We start from the raw sequence: 12,493 nt of genomic DNA on the forward strand, positions 1-12,493 counted from the left end.
ACTGCTTTAGAGAACACTCTAGCCTCGTTGAAAGCAGCAGCTCCCGATTTCGACCGAGCTGGGCTCAGAAGCCAGTTGTTGGCGCTGTCCGTGGTGCTGAGGAATTCCCGGCTGCCGGCGAATGAGCTCCAAATCAGCAGTCTGCAAACTGCTCTCAGTGATGCAGAAACCCAGCTAAAGTTGCTCCTTTCCTTCACGTCCACAGTTAGTATTTTCTGGTGTGTAAGAGGGGATTCAAGCAACATATTGTGGATGATGCTGATGGTACTGCCACGGAGTGGGCTTTAAGCTACAGTATGCTATTGCTGTTTGTGATCCTCAGAACCTAGCCAAATCACCTCTACTGCCGTACCAAACACTGTAAGTGAACTCATGTGTGGAGGAGGCGTAATCAGCCGGTAAATTTCATAGAAGGATCTGAGGAAATGCTAAAAATAAGTTCAACATGATTCTGCTACTGGGGTCTGGATTTCTACAGGACCAGCATTGCTTCTTGCTTTGAATTCCGAAGACAAGTCCAAAGCATATTTCTTATGTGTGTCTGCTGTGTTTCTCTCTGGAAGGGCGGGAGACTGCTTCTTGACTGGTGTTTTGAAATGGGAGGTAGAGAGAATGGATTACCTTTAATTCATGCCTGAAAATGTATTCTTTGGATAATTAAAGAGGAACTGCTTTCCTAAAACATACCTGATCTTTTAGTTCATATTGTTCTATGACTCCCACCATCACCATTAACCTCCAGACTGATTAGGTAAGTGTATCTTATGACATGAGTTATGTTTGTTTTCTCAAAGAAATAGATGCAGTCATTTTAAATCATATGTAGCAGTATGGGGAGGGGGGAAAGTTTAGCTAGAAAGTGGTCCTCAGTTTAGCAGTGTTTGCTTACTTATTGAAAATCTTCAGATAAACGTTTTATTTCATTTCTCTAACCTTTCTTCTCTTAAATAGTGTTTTTAACTACATTGGAGTAGCTCAATTATGAAAAGGGATTTTTTAATAACTGAAGAACTTTGTTTTATTAAAAAGAAACCTTGTTTTCTCCATGCAGATTTTAAATTGTATTTCATATAATAAAAACATATTTAAGGTTTATATAAAGTACACATTACACCCCTGTTTTTACCTTTAAGTTTACATTTACCACAACCCGATACAATATATTAATGCCTACCTGTAGCTTGCAAAGAGATCAATTTCTGTCTCTGTCCTTTTGAAGCAGAATGATATGTGTATTTCATATGGCTTATCTTGCATGTACTGGCAAACACTACTGGAATACTATAAGGAAGCACAATAGCTTCCTTTCTTTCAAATAAACTTTCTAAATATGTGAGAGATTTATAAATACATGGCTTAATCAGTAAAAATATATTTATGCTTTTTTCAGAAGCTTCTGTTTGTGGCCTCTGTAGTAATTTAAGAGAAAAAAAAATGCTTTGTCAAAGGGAGCTTCCAGCTTCTCAAGTAGAATTATAGGTTTGCATTTTTTTTTGTTCTGTCATGACTCATTATTTTTGACATATTTTAAAATATATCTATCTCTTTTATCATTACCTACCCAAAAGGAATTCTAATATCAGAGAGCAGTTTTCTCTTAAAGGAGGGCATAAATATACTACCTTCCATTTTACTATTACTTTGCATAAGATAATTTGCATATGTTACTTAAAATGCAAACATAATAGTTGATGAAGTGCCTTTAAGCCATCTTTACCTTGTTTTTGAATTATCCTCTGTATATGTTATACTGAAAAGGGATGATTTATCATTATTCATTATATTCTGAAAATATACCAACAAATAACATTTATAAATTATCTGAAAATATCCTATACACAATCTAAGCAATATTGGCATAAAGCCAATAGCATTTACATAGACAAATGAACTATCTGACAACACTTTTTCTTATCTATTACTCTCTAAAGTCACAGTTTCCCCAGAGCCTTTGTATAAGTTAGTCACTCTCAACATTTAAATAAGAGCCCACTACCAATACTCCACACCAACCACTAACACTAAATGAAGCTTATAAGATTCAATGTCACCAAATTAATCAGACATATTTTCTGTGAATGGCAACACCACATTATCATTTTAAGGAATTTCAATAAACAGTTTTATATTGGCATCTTTGTGAAAATTGACTAAATGCAAATATGTTTGGGCTGTCAAAAGAAAGATATGTTCTCAAGACAATGTGAATGGTATATATTTTATATTGAAGTAATTAATTCAAGTGGTAGCCCATGAACACTAGGACATGGAGATTCAAGTTGCCATTTTAAAAAAAATCACAGGTACATCTTTCCTGCCCACTAGGAGCTTACTTCCTGAGGAAAATAAAGTTATGACAATGAGACAAATACATTTATTTTAAATAAATTATTTTCAATATATGGAGTTCTCTTGTACTATTTATTAAATTTTTCTCTTAGTCACTGTGAAATGGTTGCACTATTTTTCTTTCTATCTATGTCTCAAAATCCATATTTGTGTTTTCTGAAACAAGTAACCCATTTGAGACCATTGTTGCTCTCCAGTTATAGAAGAAGTAGGAAGGCCTTTATACTAGCTAATCTCAATTATGATTTATATCCAACTATTGGTCTCCTCCCTTTTAGAAGTAGATGTTTTCTCACTAATCTCTTAGTTTTTATACAGATAATTATAGCATATGTATTCTATCACTAATTTAGTGATAGTTAAAGAATAACAGAGAACTTGAATTCAAACGTTCTTGAGCCATTTGTAATTACTTTTAATCACCTTTTGAGGCTTAGTAAAACCACTTCTTAATTTAGACAAAGCCAGACCTTTGAAATTCAGAAGGTAAATTGGAGCTTAAGATTCCTAAGTGAAATAAAGGGCAAATTTTAATGCATATACTGCCAAGAATAAACTCTCCAAACTTCATAATAAAGTGTAGATATTTGCATGAACTTAATCTATTTAAGGTCTTAGTGTCTTCCAGATAGGTCCCAAATAAACAGGTTAAGAACATGGGCTTACATAAATCCATATTCTCTTTATATATGTCAAATTGTTCTTTTTTAAATATTTATTTTCAGCCTACCCTTCTTGTGTTCCCATGGAAGGAGCTGAGTATATTTAATATTAGGAGCACATCCAGAAGCCTTTGAGGAGGGGGATGGCTCTTCATATTCATGAAGCTTGCATACTTCTGTTGGTCATCCTTGGATTGGTCACCTCTGCTGCCATCAGTCATGAAGACTATCCTGCTGATGAAGGTGACCAGACCTCCAGTAATGACAATCTGATCTTTGATGACTATCGAGGGAAAGGGTGTGTGGATGACAGCGGCTTTGTATACAAGTTGGGAGAACGATTTTTCCCAGGGCATTCCAACTGTCCATGTGTCTGTGCTCTGGATGGACCTGTTTGTGATCAGCCAGAATGCCCTAAAATTCACCCAAAGTGTACTAAAGTGGAACACAATGGATGCTGTCCTGAGTGCAAAGAAGTGAAAAACTTTTGTGAATATCATGGGAAAAATTACAAAATCTTGGAGGAATTTAAGGTATGAGTTACCCTCCATATTTATTGAATACTAACTTTTCACATGACATACTTAGTAGGTTACTACATTAAAATTAAAGTTGGAAAAACTTATTTTTAAATTTCCCTTTGATTTTTTAAATTTTTTTAAATTTAATTTTATTATTTTGGTGTTCCAAGATTCATTGTTTATGCACCACACCCAGTGCTCCATGCAATACGTGTCCTCCTTAATACCCACCAGCAGGGCGCCCCATTCCCCCACCACCTCCCTACCAAAAACCTGTTTGTTTCTCAGAATCCACAGTCTCTCATGCTTCATCTCCCCCTCCGATTTCCCCCAGTTCACTTTTCCTTTCCTTCTCCTAAGGTCCTCCATGTTATTCCTTATGCTCCACAAGTAAGTGAAACCATATGATAATTGACTTAGCCTAAGTACCACTGTGATCAATAAATAACCAATTGGCTTATTGATCAATATCTTTAGGGTTTCACAATTATCTCTTCCCTCAGAAGTATTTTGGCCATGCTTAACACTTTTTTTTTTTGTCCTTAAGCATTCCTTCTGTGTTATTACAAAATGTTTTCTGAGGAATTTTTTTGTAGTGTATGTGTTTAAAGTTAATGTTTAAATATTGTGATTTTTTTTATGTGGATGTGCCTGATTAGCCTGTATTTGGAGTCATTTAACTATAGTCTAGAATTATGTTTAGTGTGTGGAAATGCAAGTGCCACTGGGACACACCTCTGAGCTGTGGTCTATATATTAAGAATATGCATTGGGCCTACTTGTTGTAGAGCACCATCCCCATTTTGTTCTCTGCTCATTAGATTTTTTTGTTTGCAAGACCCCAAAGAGAACCAAATTTTTGTCCTACTCTATTGTCAAAGGTAGAAAAAAAAAGCCTATTTTTCCCAGTGTCCTTAGTATTTCATATGTATTTTATATGCCTATATTTTTAAGTAATTTGGAGTTAATTTTTATCTCTGCTTTGAGTCTCTTTTCTCAAATGGCTAGTTTTAATTAGGATGTCCTACAAGCCAGACCTGAACCCTGAGGGTATAAATTCATATATCAAAATGTTCTCCTTAAATGTAATGGCAGTTTTTGCCTTGGAGTGTCTGTCATACTGATGGCTTGATATGAATGATTTTCGTTTTGTCTAACCACGTTCTGTGAAAGGTGCTCAGAACCTCCTAAGCAAAAGAAAATATAGCTAGTTTTCAGTGTGACTGAGAGAAGAATGTTCAGTTATTAGCACTAACCCAATTTCCTTCTCTACAATAGCCAAATGGTAAAAGAAATCAATATGGGGGAAAAATGTTTAACCTGATCATGATTAGAGTATTCTATGTATTAGTATTTCATTGTACTCTGTCCATTCCAGGTTATGGGTTCAAACCAGTTGTAGTTTACTCAAGAATACCTAGTCACTTTAACTAGATTCCTTAGGACATGAAGGAAATTTTAATAATTATCGTATTTAACTTTCTTATACATGTTATTCTAGACTTTTCTCTTTCATGTATTATCATAATTTGTTGCACAATATTGAGAAGTAAAGGACTTGAAAGTCTAGTAAAATTACCATTATTTATATCAAATGATAGTTAACAATATAGTACATTTATTAACAGCTTTATGGTCTCTAAAATATTGGGTATATTTTGACATTAGCTATTTTCACTTTTAGAGTAATGAAAGTAAATACAAGTACTCAACACAATTTTATTCTAGACATGGTTCTAGAACCATGTTACTCTTCTCTAACATGCATACTAGTTGAGAGCTGAGTGCAAAGAGATACTGTAGAATAGTCTTACCCAAGCAAAAAGTACATTGAATAAAATTTAAGATTTATATAATTTTGTCATCAATATTTAATAAATAAGAGACTGGTTATTTGAATTTAATCAAGTCACTACTCAAAATGCTAGTTTTTCCTCTATTTATTAGATTTTTATTTTACAAAGATAATATCTATTTCACCATGTCAAACAATAAGAAATATATAAAGAAAAAGTTCACAAACACTTCACTCTAATTATATGTCCCTGCTTTAGTCAATATACAACCCATTGATGTGCATAACTTTTCCACCTTTCCATGCCATGAGATTTTTAAATGTGATTTTCAAAAAACAGAATGAAAGAAAACATTTGCCTCTTTTCACAAGTATTTGGAGTTATAAAAGCTATAGAAATTATCTAGGGCAAGCTCATAACAATGAAGAACTAGGACCAAAAAGGTTTGTTACTTGTCCAAAATTGTCAATTTATTTAACCTACCTCTAAATACTGCCATTCTAATAACCTCTCAGAGAACTTGGGCTCAAGAGTCAGATAGATATAGATTCAAATCCCAAATTCATCACGTAGATGTAAGATTTTGAAAGGATTCCTTAAGTTTTTGAGCCATGGTGGCATTGGCTATAAAATGGCCATAATAATAATTACTTTTCTTGGGAGGAGATATTAGAAAGAGTCACTTAGATAATTTATGAAGAAAATAGTAGGCTTGTGATGATTGGCACACCATAGATATTTACTAAATAGTTGTTCCCTTCCTCCTAAACTCTAATGTCCAGTGGTTTACTCTAAGTTCACAATTCCTCTATGTCTTCACATACATTTTATAATGGAAGTTCATCTTTAACAGTCACTCAGTTTAAAGAAATCCAATACTTTTTATAAATGTTCTACCTGTCTATGTGAACTATATATACCTAAGTAAATATAAGCCATAATATCATCTTGATTCTCTTCTAATTTAGCTCACAATAAACAAGTAACTAATTTCATAGGTATATGGAACTTTCACATAATTATCTTGGCATGTTATTAAGAAGGTTTTATATATTTTTACATATAATATATTCATCCAACAAACCTTTGGGAATTATTTGTTGTACAAGATACTATAGATGTACATACACTGGAAAGTAAGATACCTAGAAGGCCAAACCTCCACTCACAAGTAACGTATGAACAATATGGAAAGAGAATGAAGGGAAAGAGCAGTTTAAAATAAAGTATGTGATTGTGAAGCTCAACACTAAGGTGTGGTGCCAGAAGCATATCAACATGTGTGAGATTTGGTTAAACAAATTTTCTTTATCTTCAGCATGTTCGAAGTTGAGGCTATTCTTAAGAAAATAATTCAAATTGACCTGGATATATTTAAATTCCAAAGAGGAAACTTCTTGAGCAAGATCAGAGATTAGTATGAAATTTGAAAAGAGAAGTGGGAGATAGGAACAACAGGACACTGGATGTTACTAGAATGCTATTGTAATAAGAGCGAGGTAAATTTTTACATGTGTTTTGGACAATAGAGAGAAGAACTTGAATACCAGGCCAAAATAGTTAAATTCGGTCTAAAGAATACTGAGGGATAAAATTCATGTTGTACATAGAGATGACCTAGTTAAGTGTGTTTTTGAACAAAATTACCTTGTCGCCAAGTGTAGAATTGAATAGAGGTGAAGAAATTAATGGCTGCGGGTGTAAGGCTATTGAAGAAAAAAGAGAATGAGATGACCAGCATGCATGAGGATAAAAACGGGAGAATCTTCAAGATGAACATCTAAATTCCCTACTATAGTCTCAGTTCTATACATTGACTTCTCCAAGTATCCAAACTCTAAGTGATATCTCTTCCCTGCATGTTTGCAATGCTGTCCTACACTTTCTCACGACTGCATACCTGTGTAAGTCCTCCTAGACTATTTCAAAGCCCTATTTCAATCTCATCTCAACGGGAAAGCCCTATTCTATTCTGCATCCTGGGCTGAGTCTCATACCTTTCTTCTATGTTCCCACAGCATGCTACACACATCATAATAAACAGGAACATAAATCACAAGTCAATACTATCAAGACCTTTATGTGTATTACAACTTATTTCATTTTATAACAACACTATGATGATGATACTTTAATTAGCACTGTTTTAAAGATAAAGAAACTGAAGCACCGGATTGTAAGATAGCTTGCCCAACATCACACAGCTCTAAAGTAGAACAAATATTCATGTCCAGGAAGCTTGACTGCAGAATCTAAGCTCTTTACCACCTCAGTGCCTTGATCACAATGCAATAACAGAATGTGAAACCACCTGACTCTCCCACTGGGTGGTGAACTCTTTGTGGTTAAGGGCAGTGTTTTCAGCTCTTCCCAACCCCAGCAACATGTGAATTATATAACAGACATTCAATACATTTTTGGTGGATGACATAATTGGTCAGACCCGAATTAAACCCACAGGATAAAAAAGTTTGAGTTCCTTTAAAATGCCTTAGTTTCTTCTTGTTTATGTGTTGATCTCTTCCTTTTAGTTAAAGAAGCACTCAAAGTTCAGGTAAGGAGTAGTCTTTGGATCCTTAAAGATGGATCCTTAAAGACGACACACATTGCCCATTTCCATCTTGCTTTCTCCTCTTCTTCATCCCCCTTCCTAACCAGGGTCATTTTGGATTTCACCCCATACCAGTGCTACAAGGAACACTCGTTGGGTCAAAACAGTTACTCTGTCTCACACTATATAGTTGCAAAGCATATGTCCCTTCTTAATCTTTTCTGATCTCTATATTCAAATGTAAATTGATCCACATGTGTCACCTGACGGAAAGAATAATGTTATTTGTAAAGATTTTTTTCAACCTTTACTGATTCAAGCTTTGAAAATGGATTTCTCTCTACTCTTTTTGAAAACTCTAAATTTTTCAGTGTGCTGGTAATATTGTATTAAGATAAAGGTCACTGTGTAGTAGGTTCTCTCATCTTTCTTTTATGTATACCCAGGCAAAATGACACTGGAACCTACTTTTTAAGACATAAGGAGCATAAATAATAACTTACAATAGCATTTCCTACAAAAAAAAAGTTGATTAGAAACAGATTCTATCAGCTTTGGCTTGGTGGTTAACTAGCTCATGCTGTGTTTCCCAAAGGGAGAAATAATTTATTTTCCTCAATATTTTTATAACTCTCAGTCAAAAAGAATTAGCCTTTTTGGTCTTTTTTTAATACTTTGAACCTTACACTGATTTAGTTTAGGTCAGACACTGAAGGTTATACAAATGCAGCTGAAAGAGTCTTTGCATAGCCAGTCGCATTTTAAAGTGATCTTCTGTAGGCAACACCCAGTGCCCCTAATTCAGGATTTTGATTTGCCCCAGGACCTGCCTTTCTCGGTGGGCACTGGCTTTTGTGCTTCCCCCACTCTAAGCGAAAGATAGTTGATCAGGTGGCTGATTTTTCATTTTAAAAGATTCAGTGTTCTAAATCATGTTCTCATGCTGCATATTTTCTATGTATGTGGCCATTTTAAAGAAATATATTTTCATGCTAGGGTAAGCTGCCTAGTTTTTGCTCTAAAATTTATATTTAATATTTAAATCTTGAAGAAAGCAGCAGAGTGGACAGAAAAGTAATCACTTGGAGTATTTTGCCAAATCATCTCACCCTTAACAAATATCAGTGCTAGCTAAGGTTTAGGATTGACTTGCCTTCAATGGGTATATTCACAGAAGGACAGGCTTTCCAGCTTTCTCACTAATCAGTGCCCCCATCAGGAATGTCCAATATGGTAATATTAAATCTGTAAAAGTGTTTGGGTAGAAAGAATGATCGAATTTAGGTCTGTGTGATTTGTTGATGTTGGTTTGTTTTCAAATGGAGAAAGAACAAAAGGCAACATGTACTTGGAGCTAATGATCAAAGATATGAAAGAACAGGGAAAAAATGGAAGCTATAAAGAAATCTCAGTTGAGGGACTGAGTTAACACTTTACAGAAACACAGTTCACTGCATCCTCTGCCATTGTATCAGTTTCTATGAAATGCAAAGAAACTAAGATCTCTGCATTAAGCAAAAGGGTACAGAATGCATCTTTCCAGAGGTGTGAAGGATTTATTTATTGTAATAACAGAGAATTAGGTAGATTTTGAGAATATGAGTGGGGTTTTTAAAGATTTTTTTTTTCCAAGAGAGGGTTTACAAATTATCTACAAATGGTTAAAGGGGTCACCCGGGGCATTTGTAAGATTCCATCCAAAGAAAGTCTTAGAAAACATCATAATTTCATATAATAAAGATAAGTGAGGATCATTGTTGAGAAGTTGAGAAGACTAATTCCATAAGTGTTGATTTTGCAAAATACAGTTCTGTTGTGCAGGGTATGTTGTGGGCTTTATTTATTTATTTATTTAGATTTTATTTATTTATTTATTTATTTGTCAGAAAAGAAGAGAGAGAGAGAACACGCAAGCAGGCAGAGAGGCAGGCAGAGGTGGAGAGAGAAGCAGGCTCCCTGGTGAGCAAGGAGCCCAATGCGGGACTCGATTCCAGGACCCTGGGATCGTGACCTGAGTGGAAGGCAGTGGCTTAACCCACTGAGCCACCCAGGCGTCCCATGTTGTGGGTTTTAATGTTAAAATTGCCTTTGAGTGAATTCAGGAATGGCTTCTCCTTTCAAATTGCTACAAAATAACAAAAATTAAGTAATGCTGTTGCTCATCTGAGGGTCAATGCCAGGGTGAAGAACAAAGTGAATATTTCCCATGGGGAATTCCCATCTTTGTAAACAACTGTGGAACCTCTACTTAATTTGTATAATCTCGGACCAGTTTCAGAGATCAGAAGTCAATTTGTTAAAACTTAAATTTATAAAGTTCCTTTATTCTCTCTCATTATTTTTATATTGTGCCTCCTTGGCATTTTTTTTACTCTATAGAACTGCACAAACGGGAGCAGATCAGATTTTTAAAATAATTTATTTTTTCAAAAGCTCCAGATAATTGGGAATGATCCTCGTCTTTGAACACCTTTAACATGTGGGAATAGAATTGTAAGAATAAATGTCTTCCAAGTTAACCCCTGAGTGGTGTAAAATAGCCTGTTTCCAATCAGGTAAAGTCTCTTGCTATAAATTGTAAGAGAATTAATGGTCAGCTAGCCCTTTGGTTAGCTGTATGTAGGAATAGTTTTTCTTGCTCACCCACTGGTATTTATTGCTATCCTTCAAATTGCAAGATGCTGCTGTTAATGGTGATAACTGTGTGATAAGTATGACTACAGAGATTTGTGACTGGGCTTCTGTGCCCCGTGCACAGGGGGTGATCGGTGTTTGATTTGCAGCCACATCTGAGATTTGCCGAGCTTGTCACTGTTAGTGATTACCTCAGACTTGAGGTCAGCCATCAGCTGTTTATAGACATTGCTGCCCACTCCTTACTCTCCAGCAGTGTAAGAAAATGAAACTGAAAAGAAAGACCCAGTAGGCTCCCTTTCAAACTTTCATTCCAGTTGTACAAAACATTGGATATGTTTAAAATTTGCCTGTTTTTAACAGTGGCTTTACTCACAGAAAGACATAATCAGTCAGTGATAGGATATTAATAAGCATAATTTTTCTATTTTTCACGTCTTTTTTCATAACTCAGGTCTACATATCTTATGGTAATTGTGTAGACTATTCTAACATACATCATCTCAATGGAAACTGCTCCATACTTGCAGTGATTTGAGTGTGTGTGTGTGTGTGTGTAAAGAAATTTGAGGGACCAGGAGTGTCTTTACTTACAGAAAATCTTACTGTAAAATTAGGTAAATCTTTTGTTCCTGCTCCTCCTTATTCACCCTAACCATATTTTTGCTTAGCTTTGTTTTCCTACAACTTGATTTATACATCAAGCAGTGTGTCTTATGAAGGGCAGTGCAAGAAAAACTGATTGGTTTATTTTTTTAGTTGTGTTTTGCCAAGATTTCCAGGAAGAGCTTGAAACAAATAACCAAGAGACAGACTGAAGTGATCAGTAGGTTGGCCTATCCGGGGCATCTTTCTCAAAAATAGTCATTATTAATTGGAGACTGGTTTATTTTAGAGTCTGTACTTTGGACTTTTATCATCACTGCTGATTAGCATCAGTAATTTCACTCCAACACACCGTCTTTTGTGGATACCCTTGCCTCCAGCCTGCTGTATCTCATATCACAATAAAGCCTTCTTTGCAAGGATTTAATGACACCGTGAAAAGAGTGAATAAAGTACTAAAGTAACAAGAAAAATCATTCATCCCCTAAAAAAGTTTTCAGATGATATTATTTTATGCCTGTAGAAAGCTATCTAAAGTGGAAAAAAAAAAGTCCTCTGAACACAACTTTTAATTTTCCCCCCATTATGTCATGTGATCATAAACAAAAGTCTAATACTTTTAATTGTTCTAACTATAGAATAGATACAATAAGGTCATCATATATATCTTACAAAAAATTAATAGCATTGAGAACTTGAAAATTATAATATTACATATCAATCTGTAACTTAATAATCTGTGTGTTTGTGTGTGTGTGTGTTTTAAATTAGTTGTTTGGGATTTTTCAATCTGTTTGTTTTAATATTGACCTGTGACTACCATTGTTACTTCTTGTCATGAGGCTGGATCCCTAGTATATGAGTTTGCATGTATTCTTCTATTTATAAAGGCAAGCATTATGGTTTCTTTTTTGTAGTTCAGATCCTTCCTACTTTTTAAATTTTTTATTTTTTTTTATTAACATATAATGTATTATTAGCCCCAGGGGTACAAGTCTGTGAATCACCAGGTTTACACACTTCACAGCACTCACCATAGCACATGCCCTCCCCAATGTCTATAACCCAACCATCCTCTCCCTCCCCTCCCCCCACAACAGATCCTTCCTACTTTTAAGAGTTGACCATAGAATATTAGACCTGAAAAAAACTTTGAAATTATTTTTTTCTAATGTCCTTATTTTACAGATGATAAAACAAAGGCCAACTGGAACTTACTGAAAAGACCATAATGACATAGCTCATTATTTGCAAAGGCAGTATTAATACATTGCTTTCCTGTGGTCTTTTTTTCTACATTTTACTATCTTCAGGTTTAACAAGAAAATGTCACTCATTTGCATCTCCGTTTCCAATAAATATGTTGGATGCAAA

General features: G+C 34.9%; 1 protein-coding gene across 1 annotated transcript in view; it reads left to right on the plus strand.

The window, feature by feature from the left end:
- The first annotated feature begins 127 nt into the window (after positions 1-127).
- VWC2L (von Willebrand factor C domain containing 2 like) overlaps positions 128-12,493 on the plus strand; it is a 168,079-nt gene continuing 155,713 nt past the window's right edge. The window contains exons 1-2 of the mRNA XM_046019467.1: positions 128-751; positions 3,075-3,544. Coding sequence (XP_045875423.1) covers positions 3,155-3,544 — 390 coding nt within the window. The 5' untranslated portion in view covers positions 128-751; positions 3,075-3,154. The remainder of the gene's footprint in view (positions 752-3,074; positions 3,545-12,493) is intronic.

Source organism: Meles meles, chromosome 9, assembly GCF_922984935.1.
Source record: "Meles meles chromosome 9, mMelMel3.1 paternal haplotype, whole genome shotgun sequence".
In the NCBI taxonomy this organism is placed as follows: Eukaryota; Metazoa; Chordata; class Mammalia; order Carnivora; family Mustelidae; genus Meles; species Meles meles.